The 21541-nt window shown below is 43.2% G+C and overlaps 1 protein-coding gene across 2 annotated transcripts in view; it reads right to left on the bottom strand.

Moving 5' to 3' along the window:
- Window positions 1-21541, bottom strand: part of LOC138455382 (polycystin-1-like protein 2) — a 900768-nt gene that overhangs the window by 849316 nt on the left and 29911 nt on the right. For both annotated transcript variants that reach the window (XM_069607102.1, XM_069607103.1), the window contains exon 2: window positions 7847-8011. In XM_069607102.1, coding sequence (XP_069463203.1) covers window positions 7847-8011 — 165 coding nt within the window. The remainder of the gene's footprint in view (window positions 1-7846; window positions 8012-21541) is intronic.

Raw genomic sequence — 21541 nt, 5'->3', positions numbered from 1 at the left:
ACCACTCTAGGGATAATGCCTGGTTTTGGAAACCGGTATCAGAATATGACCCAAAAGGGGATTCCCAATCGGTTTGCAGCATTGTTGGGGACAGATAGAGGGATCATTTCTTTAATCTGTATGTGGCATCTGTACCTTAAATCTGTCCCTTACCTACTTGCTGTATAACTGGTGGGTATATCCCGTGTATTACCATTAAGGATGTAGAGGATGCAATTGTCTCTACAAAGAGGGGAATGGCGACAGGACCAGATTTAATCCCAGCTGATCTCTACAAAGATGAGACATCTATCTGGGCTCCCACATTGTGCCAGCTTTTTAACACAGTATTACTTTCAGGTAGGATACCTGAATCGTAGCATCATCCCAGTATACAAGTAGGGTAGAAGGGATATGCTGGCCAATTATCGAACAACTTCTTTGTTATATGGGGCCGGAAAATTATTTGGGAAATATTCTTTTGAAATATCTCCAACTTTGGGTGGACAACAATGGGGTGGTCAGCGTGCATCAGGCAGGGTTCCAGGCAGGCCATGGAATGGTCGATCAGTGTTTTATGTTTTTTCTTATTATTTAAAAATATTCTATCTTATTAAAAATGCATCTGTATATTCTGTTCTTGTTTTTGAGGACTGCGTTTGACTCAGTATGTCGTGAGGAGCTGTGGCGGGTGATGGCAGAACATAAGGTCCCAGAGTACCTGATTAGCATTATATTGTCACTCTGTTCGAACACTGTGTCCTGTGTCCATTATAATATGGGTCACAATCACCCATCGTTCTTTGAGGTGGCTTCAGTTTTTAGGCAGGGCTGTGCGCTGGCCCCCCTTCTATCTAACCTTTATATACAGGTGATTATTGATGAGTTATTAAATTGGAGACAGGACAACCCATAGCGTTCGGCACCAAGTACCCAGCACTTTTTTACACAGACGACGCTGTCCTGGTAGAGAGTACGCTGCAGGGACTGAAGCAATCCCTTTCAATTATTTTAAGGAAATCTAGGGACCGAGGGGTCTGCGCAAATGCGAGAAAAAAACAAGACAACTTAATAGAGCTAACGGTTTAAAATGGTTCTCCCATATTAAAGACTTATTATTCTGTCTAAATGTGGCCGAGTTTTGGAAAAATCCTGGGAGCTTTTCTCCTTCAAGTTGGAATTGAATCAAACCTCTCATAAAACAAAGAGCATGGAATCTTCTCCTCTGTGAAGCATTAAAGTTAAACTTGGGCCCGGATTATTTAGACAATAGGCACACAGACAGCTTTAAAGCCTACTTAGAGTGATCACGCCGGCTTATGCAAGATCATTATACATGAGGTTCATATTGGGAATCTTGCCAATTGCTGCATTCACCTCTAAATGGAAAGGCTCTGATTGTGCTTGTTGTCCTCTATGTGGAGCTGTCAAAGAGACACCTGCACACTTCTTCCTTTTTTGCAAACCGCTTTGGGAACCCAGGGTGCTAATGTCCTTCATGCCCCATTGCAGGGGCTGGAACGGGGGATAACGGTTCGTAGCCCTCATTATTCGCCCTCGCTTCGGCTGATAACTTGGGCTGCCGGGCTGTTATCCCTGTTCCATGCAATGGAACGGGGGGATGAATGCCACATTATTTCCATTAGCATAACACAAAATGCTAATGGAAATGTTGGAAAATCTTATTGAGGCTATATACTTTACTGAGAAATGTAAAGTAGGTGGAGTCTACTTTTTAACTGTGAAAGGTGGTTCCTAAAGGAACCTTTCTTTTGTTGTTTTTTTATGTATTTTTATTTCTTTGCACGAGAGGTTAGAACGTAAGGTGGGGTGGGAAATGAGGGAAGAGGCACCAAGCACTAATATGGAGGGGCAGGTGGACAGGGGAAGATGATGAACGTGTGTTACTTCTATGGTAGGGAGCAGCGTTTCTCATGCTCCTTGATTACAGCTTCAAAAGCACTTTGAAATTGCTTCCCCCTGCAGAGTGTTGTGTTGCAGCATATACAGATGACTGTTGTCTTAGAAAGATATGGATCAACAGCCTCTTTTATTGCTTGCAAGGTAGCTGGTGGGATTTGTGTCCCACAGAAGTAGGCTGTGTGGTTACATTATTGGTTGAGGAACATGAGGTGGAGGAAGAAAGACTACAACTTGCTAAGAAAGGAACCGCCTTTCTGAGAGCATGGCGGTGGTTTGATTTGGTGTGGCGGCGCATGGACACGGTCCCGTAGGAGTACTGTCCAGGTATTCCGCGACTGAGAACAGTGCATTTCACTTTGGTAGCTTTAGCCTTTGCTACATTCCCAACAGTGGTAAAGAAATGCCACACCCATGATTCTCTCTGGGTGCTAGAGTTAGGCACTTCCTGTACCTCATCTTCTTGGTCCTCTTCATTGTCTTTGGAAGTACTGCACTTTTTTTGTTGTGTAGGTCCTCCAGCTGGTGGTGGTGGTGGCTCTTGGGATGGCAATAGCTGATGCAATTTTTAAGATAAATAGTAGTTTTGCTAATATTCTTCCAAGTATGGGCATTGTACTAGTTTGTTAATAGACAATGAGTAAGTATAGGTGTAAGAGCTGTGCAAGGATACATTTTGATCTTGAAAGTTCCTAGATCAGTAAAAAATGCAGTTCCAAACTGTCATCGAAGCACAGACCTGATCGCGAAGTGCAGGCGCGTTCGCGGACACGTCACCATGGAGCGGACGAGTGCATGGTCACGTGGCACTGTCCAAGAGGTCCGTGATGACGTCAGACGTTCACGGACGTCGACGAATCCAAAAACAGTGGAAAAAATTGCAAAAAGTGCATAGAAGTGTTACAAATTATGCTAGAAGGTGGGAAATGGGAGTTGTAAGGTAAAACTTTGTAAATTGGACAGAAATGTTGCTATATTGGGGTAAGTATGATATTAGTAAGTTGTAGGAAAATAGCATGCACTGATAAAAACCAATGAAATTCACTGAAAGAACTTTGTTGAACGGACATTATGGTTAAGTTACACTAATAAAAACCTATGCAATTCAATGAAAAAACTTTGTTAAAGGGACAGTATGGTTACAAGTAAAACCGAAAAACCTCAGAAATTCGCCAATTATGGCAAGCTAAGCAACCATAACTTGCGCCACCACCGTGCACTGCTAAGAATAACACCCATGACATCGAAGATGACATCACATATCTGGGCCACTTGTTTTTGTTCACTGGCATATCTAGGCCAGGTGGTTTTGTTCACTGACAGTCAGAATATTAAAACTCAAAAAGTGCTGTATATCTAGACGTTAACCTTGTCATATGTTCTTAACGATTTACTTGTAACCATAAAGTCCCTTTAACAAAGTTTTTTCATTGAATTTCATTGGTTTTTATTAGTGCAACTTAACCATAACGTCCCTTTAACAAAGTGTTTTCAGTGAATATATATACATTTATGTAGTACTGTATATCAGCACACCATACATTTTCCTATGCTATAGCTACGGTAGACATATTTGTACTGGAAATATAAAAAATACTTTTGCAAAGCAATACCACAGTAGCTTTCCTATTATTACCTGGGGAGGAAAAACAATCCTTTTCCTTTTTCAAGTGCAGTTCAGCAAGCATGAGTAACGTGAGACAACTCTGTCCCGGATTGGGTGGTGGTGCATGTTTTAGAACCATGCACAGCATGGTATAATGCCCACGGAACTGTATTAACTCAACCACAACTCCCTTCAAGTTTTACTTTCTACAGCACCTGAGAATTGCTGTTTACCTTTGTACAGGTGCCCTGGAGAGATAACAACTTGGCCTTTTGTCCTGCTGATAGGCTAATAATGGAAGTGCATTATAGATCTGCACGAATGTAGTCAATATAGCTGTGTTATGGAGTCAGTTCTTGCTGATTCAGGACTTGACTTTAACGTTTCTCCCAGTTCCATGATCTGCTCCTACTGCCTGCCCGCTGTCACAGTCATGATGATCCCCAGGCTGGGCCTTGATATCAAGCTGCTCGCATGCTCCTGGCAATGGCATCAATCTGCAAGCCTGAAGTTAAACACATCACTATGAATGGGCCTGCAGCCCCATGACCTGAGAATAGGAGCTATAGTAGCACAGTAGTGTATCGCCTCTATTGGTATGCGGAAGTTTGGTTTATTTTATCAAGTTTGTCAACTTCTGAAATACTTTGTCATAGAGGTTTGCCTCCCTTGCATTGCACATCGTACAATGAAGAACATCACAGTTGCAGTTTTAATCCACACTATTTGCTGAATTAATTGTTGCAGATGTGCAGCCCCTATTGTGCGTATACCTGTTCCAGAATGAATCCTACTTCTTTTATCTAAATTGTTTCCTTAAAGATTTCTTATATCTTCTCAGGTTAGTTTACCACGCTGTGCGGTGCCGTGTAAGGCAGCTTTGTCGAGTTCAAGTTTTGTTCTTGAAAGATACCTTTGCAGAATACGTTGCACATTCCTGTCAAAGGAAATCTGGGCCAGGGGGAGATTTAGTTTACAAACACATTGAATACCAAAGAATTAGGAAATCAGCGGTCATATCCAGAATTGGGATCTCCTGTCCACCAAAGGAGTCATGCTCCAGCACTATGAACGTATATTTTGGGGCTTGTTATACGGAGGGGACCGGGAGCCGTGATGATTCTCTGTTCCTCAGGTTTTCAAAATCAAAAAAAGTCAGCCACAAGAAGAAGATGTTAATGCGCTCTAGTCCAAAATCCCCCAAACCATTAAATTATGCTCAGATCCCCTCTCTCTACCTCGGAAGGAAGGGCTCATTCGTGATAGCCATCAAAGATGTTTCTATTAAGAGAATCGCCTTCTCTTGGCACACATCCATCCATGGCTGAGTGGATTATTTAAAAACTAGTGTAAGGAGTTCACCCTATGCTTCGGGTATTAGGGTAGTGCGTTTAAACAATGTCTGATATGCAGGCACATTCCCCCTGCAGTTGTGTAGACACAATTTGTGCAGACTAACATGTCAAGTGCAATGTGCACTAAAAAACGAATTTGTTTTTTACAGGGGATCCTTCTGCAAAGGGATCCTGCTCCTCTCGGTAGGATAGCTCAGGGGCAACGTGCTCGCCTTGGAAGCAAGACTACACAGAGTACCACTGGTTCGATCTCAGGAGGATAGCTCAGGGGCAACATGCTCGCCTTGGAAGCAAGACGACACGAAGCAACACAGGCTCGATCCCCAGGTCCGCGCTTAGAGCCCTCTGGGAATAATAAATAACCTATCATATCATATCATCATAAAATAAGCAGTCTCTCAAAGGTCAGATGCTACAGGCTGTGAGTATCACTTAAACATTTGCCTGAAAACTCTAGAGCGACGTTGTCCTACTTTTTCTACTAGAGTCATCTTCCTGTCCTTTTCTCACGCTTTTCCCTTTCTGCCGTATCTACCTCTTTTCTCTCACGCTTATTTCTATGCTGCTCCAGTCCCTTCCGTCTCCTGCCAGGCACCTGTGGTCGGATGGATGGGTTAGAGTGCAAATGGAAATGTATCTCTGGTGTACGGGTGAAAGATGGTGCTGATTCCATGCCAATTTGAGGGTGAGGGTTGTGCTTCAAAGTGGGAGGAACCAGATTGTATGTGTGTGGAATAGTGGGAACGTGTCTTTAGAGGTGTGGAAGGAGATAGATATAAGCCTGTTTAGTGAAAAGTGTGGATGGAGGGGGGGGACCTGTATGTGTGGATGGACAGTGTGTAGAAACATATGAGGATAGGATATGGACTGTGGGTAGTGTGCAGGGGGGGCACATGGGACTTTGGAATGTGGGATGTGGCCGTGAGCATAGGTTTCTGTCTGAGGAATTGGGCTGGGTTGAATACCTAAGCAATACAATGTTCAACCTCTCGGGTAATTTCTAGTTGTTGTTGATCCTGTATGACATTATGGCTCGTGCAAGCGGCTGTTATTTAGCAAGTCGGACCGAATGCCAAACAAGTCAACCAACGGTCTTGCCCAATTTCTTAGCCCGTCGGCTGATATGTTTATAGCAAATCCCCTACCTGCTCATCACGTTTGATAACTATGTAATTTTTACTCAGCAAGCGACAGACCCGCAATAATGAAAGAAGGCTTAGTATTCATGGTCATCAGGCAAGCTCTGCTAAATGGATTTGCTTTCAATCACTTCTAATGTCCATTCATTCTAATCGTGACCAATATAGTCAATACACTTTGAGAGGCAGGGAGATGGGCCTATTTGGTCCGTGAGCTTGAAAAATACATTTTGCTTAAAATGAAGCAAGTTGAACACCCTTAACCAACTTTAAAGTGGATATGCTTTGGCACTCAGTGATTCCATACATGGTCTTATAATTGAAAGTGTTTCAGAGATATATGGTTTATAAGCAAACCCACAAAGTGAAGGCCCTCTTTGCTAAGAAGACCGATTGTTCTGAGTCCAATGTCCAACCCTTTTTCTGTTTCATAAGCAGTTGGTTGTCTGCACCCAGAAGAGGGTTCTTCTAATAACTCATAGGCCCTCATTAGGACCCTGGCGGATTTTTACCGCCATCCACGGACTTTCCGGCCATGGCGCAAAGTCCCTTTACGCCATGGCGGATGGCGGACTTACCGCCCCATTCCGAGGTCGGCGGGGCGGTAAGTCCCCATTGTCCCATTTACCCTTCCCCATTCCCATTTCGGCCCCATAGGGCTCAATGGGAGTGGGGAAGGAGTTAATTACGCCACCGTAAAATACGGTGGCGTAATTAACACCAAGGTCCCAGAGCGCCATGGATTTTTCCGCCCACAAAAAGCGGGCGGAAAAGTGTCCATCGCGCTCTGGAAACTCGTAGTTGGCGGTAAGGGGTCGGCGCAGCTAACGCTGGCGCAAACCCCTTACCGCCAGGGTCCTAATGAGGCCCATAGTCTCTGGAAAGGTTTTGGTGACCCAAAACACATATTTGACATGGCCTTGTCAGATGATCCCAATGTTGAGCATTCTTCTAGGACTCTATGCCCTTGATGGACATCGACCAGGGCAAGATCCCTAATGCCCTGGGGCTATTGTTGCTTTACAGAGGCCAAACCTATTGCTGTACCGCTTGCCCTAGGGGTTCTTTTGGGTATGATTTTCATATAACCTACCTAGGTATTTGTCAGGCTGTAGTAATGATGCCCCCTCTCCACCCAGGCAAGGGTTATCCCGACTGCGGATTCAAACTTCTTTAGTTGGTTCTGATGGCTTTGCAATTGCCACCGGTATCTGGGCTAGAGACGCCAGCAGGCTACTCTCTGGTTTATTCTAAATGACTAGCCCCAGTCAGCCTTTGTGCCAATGCTCACTTAGGCTTTGCAACCTCCTGTTTGGTACCTCCCTGAGTACGTGAGCTACTTTTCTTGGCCACCACAGTTTATGTCTCTCTGTCTCTCTTCATTCCCCTCTCTCTTCCCAATCACTGACACCTTGTAGCAGACATCCTTAGAATTGCATATATATGCATGGATGGATTCTGTAATCAGCTGCACGCATTAAATGACCTCTGCTGCCTTTTTCAAGGAGCTATTATCTTTTTGGACACAGTCATTCCGGCCCGCATTTCCAAATGTTCGGTTCAAAATTATTCCAAGTTCCCTTTTGGTATTGCCTTTTTGTTCAAGCTCCACCAATTTAAAACTGGCTGCACAGTACCTGCAAGAGTTCCATTTTAGAGAGGAGCATATACATTTTTCTCTTTCTAACAAATATATATGGGTTAGAGGATTTGCCAGAGAAAATATGAAAGAGGAAAACTCTGTTAGCTGACAACTAGTAATGCAGTGGTAGACAGAAAAGCAGGAAATATATCTCAGTAGCTGCAAAATGTACCTTTATAACAGAGAAAATAAAGATTTCACTTACCAAACTCACAGATGAAGTAGAACTCTTGACTGCAATTTTCTGTGCCCCCCCAACTGTAACCAGAATTCTTCAAGATGTGCCCACACTTGGAAGAGGCAAGAGGGAGTTCGTCCTTGTGCCAATTGCTGTAACTTATGTTTGAGTTATCCAGCCAGGCCAGGGAACCTTTGGATACAAAATACACTGCTGTTAGATGTAGCAACGCCTTTATCTGACTTATAGGAAGGACAGTGAATTCAGCTTCATCAGAGGGGAAGTTCAACATTTGAAACCTACTTTTTGATTAGAAACATGTAATATAATTTATTTTGAACCAAAAGTCCAGACTTTTAAACTTGAGGCCTATTTGGTGAATGTAGGGACTCTATCCCTATAAAAGCCTGGTTTGCCCAAGGTATGTTTAAATTGGTGCAGAATGGAAATCCCCATTGATCAATGACACCTTTGAAACTCAGGTTGGCTTAGATTTTTGATCATAGTCCGTCAGCACCTGCTCCTTGGCTCTTTCCGGTTATCAAATAACCTTTTTGCCAAAGGACCAAGCACTTATACCCCCAGTTAAATAGAGAAAGGGTGCACAATATTGCTAAGCAAGGGAATTGGCAGAGCCCATTGACTGTTGGCAGCAGGGAGAATGTGCAATATGGTCATTGTTAAGGGATTTTTGTTTTTTAGTTTTGGTCATAGAGGTGGCACTTGCAACCTGTATGACTCAAGCACTTTATGTATAGAAAGTGTATGTTTCTAGCATTTGTAGGGGCATACATATATGCTGGTAGCAGGACAAGTGCCACACTCTCAGTGTTATGTAAATCTGTGTTGCATTAAGTCAGTTTTCTAACAGGCATTTTAGGCTGCAAAAACAGTTGCATGAAAGGTAATGGGTTAATGGCAGCTATTAAGATGTGTGTTCTCCCAATCCTTGCCACATAAAGGTGTTTTAAAACAACCATTTGCGCCTTCAAAAGCAACTGCCTGGAAGGTATTCTGCCTCATTACACGCCTGGCAGTTATTCGGCAGTAAATCTTCTGAATTACTGCACTGCCAAAATTGTTTACCGGTACCACCACTCGGTCCCGCAGGTTTACCAGGGGATTACGGGTAGTGGTGGGGCAGTGTAATTCCCTCTTTTCGCAGTGCATAGTGCTCCTTTGGAGACTTTGCTGGATTTACTGCAAGAGGAAATTCCGCTGCAGGAAATTCGCTGATTTTTGCAGGAAAAGTGGAGCGAGCTTTTTGCTGGAGTTGACTCCTCTACTTTTCCTCCAAAATCGAAATTCGGTGGTGTCATAAAAATGGCAGTAATTCCATTATTGCCAGAAAAAGTGGCGGTAACAGAATTGACACCACTTTTTACTGCAGCACCATACTCGTAATGAGGCCCGTTGTTGTTAGTTATTGAAGAGCTCATGGTGTACGTAACTAAGTGTACCTTCAACTTAATTTCCAAGCAACACAGAATCCCAGCATACAACCTGAATTTCAAAACATATCGTGTCCAATTGTTTGCTTTTATATGAAAACGGTAAATACTGGTATTAACATGTCATTTTTTTCTTTTATTTCTAAAGGCAGGGTACATGTTACTAGTGACATCATATTTGATTGTCGTAAATTGTAATATATAAAAGTTGCAATGCAAATATATGAATGGAGGAACATCTCCACCGTATCTATCCTCCTCTTCCCATCATTACAAGCCTTCTCGTAATGTCGGATCTGGCTCCTCGACTACCGTTCTGGCGCCTATGTAAGTCCGCCCATGTATTGTCCACGGTGACTGTTCCATTTACCTGCTCAGAATGTCCCTCCAACTCACCCCATTGTAAGGAGCGCACTGCTTCCTGTCCAGTCTGTTACCTTATCTATTGTATGTTCTCTTGCAATCAAAAGAGCGCTGCTCTTCCCTGTATATGAATATAAATAACTATATAAATAAAGTAAATGGCGGCCTATAGAAAATCTTGACTTTGCAAATTCTTATTTTTATGCTGGCAGTTACTATCTGCCAATAATTAAATGCTGGTCCTGGCCGAGGTGCACGAGGGCCCTAATTGCCACCGTGGAGGCACTAATGTGTCCACAGCTCAGAGCTGCTCTAGAAGAAGCTGATCGTCATTCAGAAGGCTTTTTGGGAGAGGACCCCGAGATCCGCAAGCATGATCCGAAGGCGTCGCAGCTATTGTATTGTATTGTATTTATTTATAATGTGCACCTAACCCAGGGGTAGCCAGGTGATGGGAAAGGAGAAGTCAAGGCTCTGGTTAAATGCTGTCACTGGGATTACTCCAGGTTTGTGAGGGTTAGGGAAAAGGCCACAGGATTCGTGGTGACAACAGTAAACATAAGCACTCTGACGCAGACAACATGTCACATGTTGTGGGTCTGGGTTCAAAAGGTCATCCTGATTAAGCATACAGTTGCGTTGGTGGCTGTCAGCCCTATATATTAAAGTTCATGGGTTGAAAGATTGGACAGGTCAGAATTAGGCAATGGGACAAGTGCCGCCACTCTAAAAGGCAGGACACAAAAACAGTGGGTTTACACTAGTGGACGCCTGTTCTGGCGCGTGCGAGAGATTGAGATGATGATTGGCTCTTAATACTGAGAATCATGGAAGTAAACCTGTCCGGCGGGAGACGGCAGTACTTGGGTTGGACCACTTGAGAAGCATAATTCACAGGCGCAGATGGAGGCTGAACCCAATAGTGTTATTAAGACTAAACAAGGGGTGGCAACCCTTGCATTGCAATGCATATCTGTGTTCGCCCAGCCATGCCACCCACATACAATGGCCGGTACAGCGACTAAGAACAATGAGGGACGTGGTGAGGAGAAGAGGAGATAATCAGAATTTGATGATTCAAGACAACCGCCAATGGACTCCTACCTGGTGAAACCATTTTTTTATTATGTATTTATATGTTTATGCGTTTTCATTTCACAAACACACAACAGAACAGCATTAAACGTGTTTCCGCAGTGTGAGTCTGCAGCTGCATAGTTAGTGGGCATACACTGTTAAAGCTTTGAATAAGTAGCGGCCTTCCCACGCCTCGAAGCAACCCACACCTAGATTAACAAGCTGCGCCACATAGTGTGAACAATCAGAAGACATGTAGCACCTAGTCCCAATAGGCCCTTAGTGGGCTGTGATTATACAGGGAAGATGTTCTATTAATAATAAGGTAGCATTGGCCTGAGGGGGCCTCTTTGTCTCCTACCTGCGTCATGGTGAAGGGTTCAGATGACCAGTTATTTGTCCTCACCCTGAATGACAAGCTCCCAGGCCTTTGCCGGTGATGTGCTGCGGCTAAATCCCACTGATAGCAGTTCTGGCATCATACATGCGCAGCTGGAAGATTCAAAAGCAACATGGCACCCACTGTGTATAGACTTGGTGGAGAATAAATTGGATTGATCACTCAGGACCAACCAGCACCTGACTAGGACCACACCTAGATAGAGATTGCCAGAGAAGGGAATTTACACTCTCAAGAAAAGTGAGGTAAGCATAATGGAGAGATACCTTTAGTTTGTGGCCTTTCCACTGCATACTGGGACTCTGCAACCTCTTCATAGACAAGTTAAGGCAACGCATTAACAGCTTCAAACACACCACAGGTCCCCTGCCCATACCAGCCCATTAGCATATCAAGATAGAGTGAAACCGGGACAATGACTGAAAGGTGAAGCACTTACACCACTGACCAACATCACCAAGGCATCCTTCATTCAAGGCAATTTCCCAGATGTACTGAAAACAGGACAGATCTTCCCGCTGTGGGAAAAACCCACACTGGACCCTGACGGTACCATACCAAAACATTGCGAACCATCACTGCGAATCTGATTCAAACACGTTTTTTGTAAACTAATTTTTCTGTATATATATATATATATATATATATATATATATATATATATATATATATATATATATATATATATATATGTGGGGGAGTGGGTTAAGATGACAATAAATGTGGGGGGTATGGAGGTATATATGCGGTAAAATTAGTTAAAGGAAAAAAATGATGTTATCGGATTCACAGTTATTTTTTTCGATGTTTTCTCGTAGCTCTGCACTGACAACCTGCTATCTATTTCCCCATCATGCATCTGTCCTTCCTTGGCAAAACAATAGCTTTGATGGAACAGTCCTACAGTGGCAGGGTTCGGACTGGGCCATAATATTGTCTCGCGCACCAAATAAAAAGTTGCCCACAGTTGCATAAAGCAATTCATTCCTTTTTTGACACTGTTTGAATAGTAACCAGTGGGAGGTTGGGGCTTGATGAAGTGTGGTGCAAATGGTGCATTTTAAAGAATATTTATTCAGCAACACTGGTCAAAACTACTAGCTGCATAGTGAATTAACTCATCAAACTGGCCCAAATTGGCCCAAAAAGTGGCACACTTTAACCTATAAAATTGACCCACACAAGCATGTTGTGTTTTTGGTTCCGCCCTAGGCCTATTGCCCTGTAGGCCAGTCCAAGCCTGTTAGAAGGCACGACATGGCCAGACTGGAAGCAAATACCTGCGAGAATTCCGAAACTAGAAAACAGGCCTTTTGCTGCTATACACCATATCTCTGAAATAAGTTAGCAATGCAGATCAGACTGGCCCCCTTCAACCTACACTTCACGAGCAACTTGAAGACACTGCTCTTCAAAGAACATCATGCAAATGCTTCCCCTAACCGACCCGGCTACCTACACTACACCTGCAGTTACCTGAAACCACCTTGGTGCTTCACCTATGTACAGGGTTCTATTGCTTCTTTATAAAGGCCATACATACATACATACATTCATACATACATACATACATACATACAAACATGTGCACATACATGCATACATACTCTAAGGCATAGAGCAAGAGGCATAGGGACCGATTCACAGAGCGTTTTTCAATGGAAGTGTAGATAAGGAGCAAAGTACCCCCACCTCAACCACCTTGCCCATATTGCCTATATGTTGAGAAACGTGCAGTACCAGTGAAAATATGATACCAAGGAGAATCCTGGAGGCAAGGGTTCCACTAAGAAAGCCATACCTACATACGAGACAGTATGATGGTCATTTGAATGAAATCCCAGAAGAAGCAGGACCAATGAATGAAAGAACAGATTGGTGGTGTCGCTCAAAGGAATACTGACACACGAAGAAAAGATGCAGAGACAAAAAAATGTAGATATTCTATAAGGCATCAAGCAAATATCATAGATAAGTGACATCTCGGGCTCGAGATGAAGAAACTTATGCTACAGAAATGATGAAGATATCAAGTCATTTTATACGTGTACAGTTGCAAAGAAATGCAAGCAGACAAAGTATTCTTGAGGCTAGCTATGTGTTGAATAGATTGCGGCATGCGCCAACGTATACATATATAGTAATAAGTAAAGAATGCATGTTTCCACAACGTATTATAGCACAGCTGACCAGAGAAGGAAGGCCTTTTCCAGTGTGTCGCAGTTGAAAAACAACAAAATTACAGAAGTGAATCTCAGAAAGGCGAGGCTGGATCAGCCCCAAGAAGCAAAGTTCTTATCGGACTGGGATTAGCAGACATTTGTTACAATTGTGTGAAAGAATGAAACTCCTGTTCTGAAGACATGAACGAAAACAAGGAAGACATCAGAGTTTCATTAAATAGTAGTATTTTAAACCCACCAGAGCTCAAATTTGTGGTCTTCAGTCATGTGAAGGGATGAATTTGGAAAAACATGACAAACCACACCTACGCAGAGAGGCAGAGCGTGCCTCTACTCCCCTGTATTCTCCAGAGCAAAGAACATTTCCAAGGCCAAGGCTTAATAGACATGCAGACCGCCAGAGGTGATGATAGATGATATGCTAATTGGTGGGAAGCTATGGTTATGACCAGCTCACCAGCACCTTTAAGTCCAGCCTGCGTGCTGCTAACATGGGTGGAAAAGTACTGATGAATGTAAGAGTGACAACCAATTTTAGTGGGCCGCATGATTAAGAGCAGTATAGTTTATGTAACCAATGGGACGATGTGTATTTAGTGAGGTTCATAGTGACTTGTTTGAAGGATGGGCTTATTAGTCCCACCTGATGTTAAGGAACCTATCACTGTTTAGACTAGTATGGAACGTATACCTATATGTTGCCTCTAAGCCTATCACATTGGCCAATAGGTTTCTGTAGTTAGCCACGTAGGATGACGTTAGTAAGTACGTAGGGTAACGTAATCAATTATGGGTTTTTACTGTAAGTATGATGTTTTTGGTAAATGCATTGAGTGACTATGAGATGTCCGTTGATGTCCGTTGTACTCCCTGTTTTAGATAACTGATAATAAAACAGTCAACTTTCCCAACTTCCTGAGTCATTTTGATAATTGATGTTTGAGTAACTTCTGCATCCCCATTCATCTCATGGTATTTCTACCTCATTTTTAAGGGCTGGGTTGGCTGTCTCGGTTCACGTGGTAGCAGAGATGATGGTTAAAGAGCCATTGACCTAGTAAGCTTTGGGGATCCCAGCAATATCGAATGTCCTCTGCCATTTGGCTAAAAGGACGTGAAGCTCCCTCTAGATAGCGGACATAATTTTTAAATTAAGGCTTGCAAGCATAGGTGAGACGGGTCCCTCGGTTTGTATGAAATCCCCTCCCGACTTCTACAGGAAGCTGAACGGACAGAAGGTTGAAGCGTCTGATGGGGAAGAGGCGATCCTGAGAGCCGAAAGTCAAAAAAAGCAAATGCTGAGTAAAACTGAGTGAGGTGGCAAAATTGTGAATGGGCATTGAGGGGAGAAAGTGATAAGGGGAATAAGTAACGGAGGGAGGTTGGGGTAAAAGAAACCTCAAGATGATGAGCATCGAGTTATTAAGTAATTGACTTTAGGAGCCACGCAATTAAGAAACTGTGAGACGAGTAACATTACAGTAGAGTAAACCCAGTGTCCTGCATCATAGCATGTAACAAAAGGAGTCGTATTTAGAGTCCCATTAATGGATGACGTATGCTACGGACTCATTTAAAGACTTGTCTAAAGAGAATGATTCGCATCCCAATTGGGGTATTTTTTAGGGGCAGGGATAAGTCTCGAGGATCGCAGACTGAGATATATGTGGCCGGTCGAGTATGTCAGTTTGTTTGTGTGTCATATGTATTGTATAGATATTTATGCAGCTAAGAAATATTAGATGAATTAAGAGACGTGAAAAGGAAAACACGAGATTCAAGAGTTAATTATTTATTTGTTGAAATTGAATTGATGGTGTATAGTGAATAAGTAGATTGGCGTAAAACGTGATACAAAGGGATTGGAGCTGTGGCGATTGGTGCATGCTCATATTGTATTATTTTTCTGAAAACGTATCTTTGAAAAAGTGCAAAGTGTACAGGTGAGTATTGACAGTCAAGTGTGACAAGTCAAAATGGAGGATATTACTCCATTTACACATTTATGCAAGCAGCTGCCGAAACACGCACCTTAGCTTAAACGGTACAGTGCAGAATGGGTTAAGGGCACAGCAGACAAAATGTTCATGCCATGGCCACAAATGGGATCACTTTCAAAGGCAGTTTTGCAACACATGACGACATATTTGAATGCAGCATACACAGGAAAAAAGCTAGATAAAAGGCTAGCGCACTTAGAGCTCTGGAAAATGTACCAGAAGGAAAGAGAAGAGCCGCCTCCTGAACAATGAATACTTAACATATGCAAAGAGGGGGGTGAAGAGCCTTGTGCTCCCCGCCCCGCCTGAAGTAAAAGGCGATAGTATAAAAGATGGAGTGTACCCATTAAGAGAACTTAAGGCAGCGGCAGGGTACAGCAATCCGGCATGAGTCATCTACGCATAGCAGCGATGAGGGTACAGAGAAAGTTCCTGAAAGAGATGTGATCTATAAAGTCCTGAGGGACAAAGAGAGAAAGGACAAGGAGAGAGGTGACAGTCCAAGTACACCTTAGATATAGGAAGATAAATAAAGAGATGGAAGGGAGAAAAGATAAGGCTGTTGAGGTAGCGCTCATACAGAATGAATGGATGGGTGGCCCGATTATGCTCAAACTTGATGGTAAGAGCATTGATAAAGTAAGGCAAAGAGATCGCGACAATCAAAACAAAAAAGACAGGGATAGAGAGGAACAATTGAAAGAAGGAAGGCTAGATAAAGACAAGAACAGTTGTATCAGGATGAACAACTGAAAAAACAGCAAAGGGCAGAAGAAAAGAGGAAATATGACAACAGACAGAGGGCAATCAAAGAACGAGAAAGGCTACAAAGAAAGAGAGAGGAACAGAAGGAAAAAAAATTAAGGGATCAAAGGCTACATAGACATAGAGATGAAAAAATATGAAGGGCAAATGAGAGAAGATATATGAAAAAAAGGAAGAATGAAGGGTGAGAGAAGAAGCAAGCAAGTGAAGAGAGTTTGATGATTAAATGGAATGAAAGAGAAGGCAGAGAGCATGCAACAATGAGCGTTTAGAAAAATAATTAATGGATCCTAATCCAGTAGTAGCATGAGAGGACATAAAGGAATTCTTCTCTGCATATGAACCAATGCTAGGTCAGTCTAGAGCAAATCTAGAGGATGAGTTTGACTCTAGAAGTATTGGGGACGCCATCAATAAAGTTTACCATGATATGAAGACTAAGGAAGAACTGAAAGGGAAGGGTAAAAATTATCAACTTGAGAGTACACAGTTAAAAAACAGAGAGGGAGGTTTGTGTAGTTTTGAGCCTAAGGTGTTGGCTTTAGATAGACTAACGCTGAATAGAGACGAGGAGGAAGGAAGCCACACAAGTTGGGTACAGGATATGTCAGATGAAGACAGAGACACCCTCCGTGGGGAGGAGGGAGGTAATGCATGTGGTCCCGAGAGATGTTCCCCGGCGGACAAAGAAGTAAGATGGTTGGAACTAGATCTACCCGAATCGAGGACGTCAGAATCTCTGGCGTGACTAGATCAACCTAGAGGGCAGTCCCATGGTGAAATGGGGCACTTGCCACCTTATGTGAGCAGGTTAAGATCACTGCCAGGAAGAAGGCAGTGCAGAACCATTGTCCCTGATATGGAAAGAAAGACGATGGGGGATGAGTGTGAGTTTGGGATATCGCAGTTTCCCTTGTCAGACAAAGGAGGAGCCAAACCGCAATATATACCATGGCCACAGATGGATAAAGACTATTTAAGGTGTAAGCTCCCGAGTTTAACTTCTGGCGCTGGAAAATGGATACATGAGCTAGAAAAAAATGACAGGAGGAAACACGTTCGCTACAGGAGACATTAAAGGTCTTCTAGCCGCAATCGGTGGGGAAAGAGCAGACGATGTTTGGTTGAGAGCAGGATATTCGAGTGTCACTATGGAGAACACGGCTCATGATGAAGCACCATTTAATAACTGTAGAGTGGCAGTCTGGAAAGCGCTCAGAGTGCTGTATCAGGACACGTCAGATAGGGGAGCTATAATGACAAAAAAGATGCAGGAAGGGGATGATCCTCTTGTGTACATTCGAAATTTCCAAGAGCAGTGGTCTTTGGAAACTTGTGAGCCTTGGGGGAAATCTATACCTATATGTTATCATATATTATGCAAAAGGCTGCCAGAGCCAGTACAGAAGCAGCTCAAAAAATTGGTGGCATGGAAGCAAAGCCATGGTCAGAAATTCAGCTAACCACTGGATATTACCGCAGACTGTTGCAGGAGAAGAATCGAAAGAAAGATGACGCTAGGAAAGGTGAAGATGCGAAATTAGTGCAGAGAAATTGTCAAAATACTCCATAGAAGGGGCTATGGTGACTAGCAGAGAAGGGTTGAGTTTTCACAGCAAACGGAGGCATGCCACAGGTGAATAACCAAAGGCAGTTCGATCAAGGAAATAATGGATTTATACATTGGGAAAGGGGAGGCTTCCGAGGGAGAGGCTTCCAGAATAATCAGGGACATTTCCTGAATAACAAAGGAGGGATTCAAAATATGCAGAATGATAGTCAGGGCATGCAGGAAGGGCAAATTAGGAGACCTCCTGTGTGTTGGACATGTGGTATGTCAGGTCACCTTGCACCTTGTAGAAATCAAGGGTTTGTGCAAAATGGGCAATTCTCAAGAGGGGTGATTATATGCCTGCCTGCATACACTCAACAGAATGGAGAGGGGTTTGCCCAAAATCAGACGATGCAGCAAACCCAAGTGCCGAGAATACAGCAGGGTTTGCAAACACAACAGGCAGCAATGAATCCGCCGCAAGGGCAGTCACTGCATTCACCCTTGTGAATACAGCAGGGCACAAGCACAGGACAGTTAATGATTCCTAGGATAGGAGGTGTCACTGTCAAAGGAGGAAATCGTTTCACAGGTATGAGAATAAGCATATACCCACAATAGGACAGCTCACTGGGTGACTTTATGTATTCAATACTATCAGTGATGCACAATCTTCATCAAGAGGAACCGAGGGTTGGCGTCAATATAGGAGGCAAATCTTTTTCTTTTTTAGTAGACACGGGGGCAACACACTCATGTATACGAGAGGGCAAATGTAAGTTATCTGGGAATGCCACGAATGCTGAAGTTTTCACAGGAGCTATAAGTAGAGTTCCTTTTACAGAAAAATTGCCAGTCTCTATAGGAAAATGTGACATGTCTGTACCATTATTATATTTGAGACAGATGCATGTTAATATATGAGGTCGAGATTTAATGATAAAATTGAACATGATGATTTCATTTACTGATGAAGGCATACTATGTTCCACGCCAGGAATGCATTATTTAAACGTGAATTAATTCATTATGGCATTCACGGGACAAATGGCCATACTAGTAGAACCATTAGAGCCAGAGGTTTTCCATTATGGGATATGCATTTTGTTAACATGGATACCAGGTTTAGTGGGCAAAACTGTGAGGATACATGATGAGTTTTTATTCAGGCCAAGGATACCCATGGATGAAGAGGGAGGACGAGTCTTTCCCTTAGAATTACAAGCAGCCATAGTGCGAGGAGAAATGACTTTGCTTGATGCAAATGATTATGAAGGAAGACGATGGTGCACAGCGATTGCCATTGGGGAACGTTATAGATTGGCTGACGTCACTGGCGAGGATATATTTAGAGATCATCTGTCAGATGACGAAGTAGTATATGAAATGAGTATTACTTATTGGGTGAGAGCAATTAAACGCAAGGTCTCACAAAATTATGTAGAATTGAAATATCCCGAGTTTTTCGATGAAGGTATGGCAAAGCTGCCAGCTTCATTATGGACCACAGGCACCTATGACGTAGGCCTATTGAAAGGGGGTGGAAAAGTTAAGATTCATTTGAAGCCAGGAGCAATTTTACCTCGAGCATGACAGTATCCCATGTCTCGAGAGGCAGACAAAGGTATTTTCAAGACGATATCCGCCATGATGGAACAAGGTATTTTAGTGACGTCAGAGTCACCATGTAATATGTCAGTATACCCTATCAAAAAATCTAAGGGGGGGTTGAGGCATTTAGTTCAGGATTTACACCTGATTAACAAGATTGTAGAGGCCGAGTTCACTCTAGTTCCTAATCCTGTGACAATTTTATGTAGTATCCCTGTTGAGGAACGATATTTCATGGTGATTGACTTAAGAAATGTGTTTTTATCAATCCTGTTGCATAAAGATTCTCAAGATCTGAATAATTTATGTTTCGTCAGACTAAGTTGAAAAGCATGTGATTACCTCAGGGGTACTGCGAGTCTCCATTGATTTGTAATAGAGTCTTACAAATGGACTTAAGCAATATTGATTTTCAAAGTGTTGTGTTGCAATACGTAGATGACATACTGATCTGTAGCATCTCAGAAGAAGAGTGCAGACTTGACTCAGTTCAGCTGATGATTATTCTTGCAGAGAAAGGATATAAAGTAGATAAGGAGAAATTTCAGTATTGCCAAGAGAAAGTATTGTACATAGGTCAGTTAATTTTGCATGAAGGAAAGAAAGTTACTCCTGAAAGAGCTGAGGCTATTCTGAAAACAGCAAAGCCACATACGATAAAGCATATGCAAAGATTTTTAGGGCTATGCAATTATGTGAAAGCATGGATCTTTGATTATAGTTCATATACAAGGCCCCTGTTGCAGGTCTGAAAAAAATCACAGGCAACTCAGGAAAGAATTGTCTGGACTGAGGAAATGGAAGAAGGGTTTGATTAGTTGAAAAAGGCAATTTGCACAGCTCCAGTTCTAGGGATTCCCAATTATGCTGTGAAATTCTTCTTATTTTTGCATACGAATGGTTGCCAGTTATAATGGCAGTACTCACACAGAGAACCACGTTGAGGTACAAGCCTCTAGCATATTATAGTGGGATTATGTAGAATAGTGAACCCTGCCATGTTTATAGCAGAACCACTAGCAGAGGATGAGCATGCACACAATTGCTCAAACTATGGGGAATTCTATGATGAGATCCTGAGAGTGAAATAAAATGCGTTGGCAGCTGGGGAGATTCTCTTTATTGACGGTTCTTCTGGAATTGATGACAGTGATGGACAGAGATATACAGGGGCCACTGTGGTAAAGCACAAGGCAAATGGGGAGTTTGAAGTATTGATAAGTGCACGACTACCGTCTCACTTTTTGGCACAGGCTGCAGATATAGTGGTGCTGATTGTCACGCTCGAGAATCACACAGACCAGGAAGTAACCGTGTACAGTGACTCTGCCTATGTGACATCAACGGTACACGCAGGGCTAGCACATTGTCACAACCCTCGGCCAAAACCCCTTCTGGAAAACCCATTGGCCAGGTGGAGTCAGGACTCGGGCCTCTAGAGCCTGGCATCCTCTTCAAAAGCCCTCATGGGGCCAGTCCTGGCGCCTATGGCACCAGGCTCATACACCATGAACAACAATGTACTCGGGAACTACTTTATTATATTGTCAGCCAACATGGAGGCATCCAAATAGCTTGGTTCCTAAGAACCAAGCTCTGCGGTCTAGTGTTTTGGGTGTGGCAGGCGTGGAACTACTTTCCCTGGTACTACTTTACCTGGGCTATATAAACCACACCCTGACTGCAGAACATGCTTCGTGTTACTTTGCAGCTTGCAAAGTGACGCTCACCATGTCCAGCTATTCCCTCGAACCTCAGAGAAGCAGAACCTGCAAGGAGACAAAAGGAAAATCATTAGCAGCAGCATCTTACCTGCAATCTTCATCTTTAAACACTCGCAGCTACTGAGAACAGCTTCCTCGAATCTGCACGCCTCTGGACAAAATGACCTGAAAGAGGAAGATAGAGGCAAGAGACATTTACAAATTACGAACTGCTCAAAAGGCTTACCTGGCTGGTCGCCTCTCAGCTGGCACCACTCCGGCCATTCCCCTCGCGCTGAAGAACACTGCGACCTACAAGGAAGGAAAACACAGGTTAGCAAAGGCAAGACTTCGCAGCGCTGCGCATAGCGCTTACTTACCGCATCATAGCGCTCTTAATGCGCCATCATTTACCAGCGGGGCTCAACCAAGCCAGTTCGCCGCGCTGAAGCTCTGCATACCTAAGGGAGAAAAAAGAGACATTGTAAACAAAGAAAGGCATGCCGGATAGCAACAAAACTAAAGAACAGCAATAGGACCTACCTGAACAATATCAAAACGGGCCGGCGTCAATGAAGTAACTGGACAGCACTCGCCCATGAAAGACAACGCGCCCC

This window comes from Ambystoma mexicanum, chromosome 1p (genome assembly GCF_040938575.1).
Source record: "Ambystoma mexicanum isolate Mex_15411 chromosome 1p, UKY_AmexF1_1, whole genome shotgun sequence".
Lineage (NCBI taxonomy): Eukaryota > Metazoa > Chordata > Amphibia > Caudata > Ambystomatidae > Ambystoma > Ambystoma mexicanum.
The sequence above is the reverse complement of the archived record's forward strand: the minus strand, read 5'-3'. Positions and strand labels throughout refer to the sequence as shown.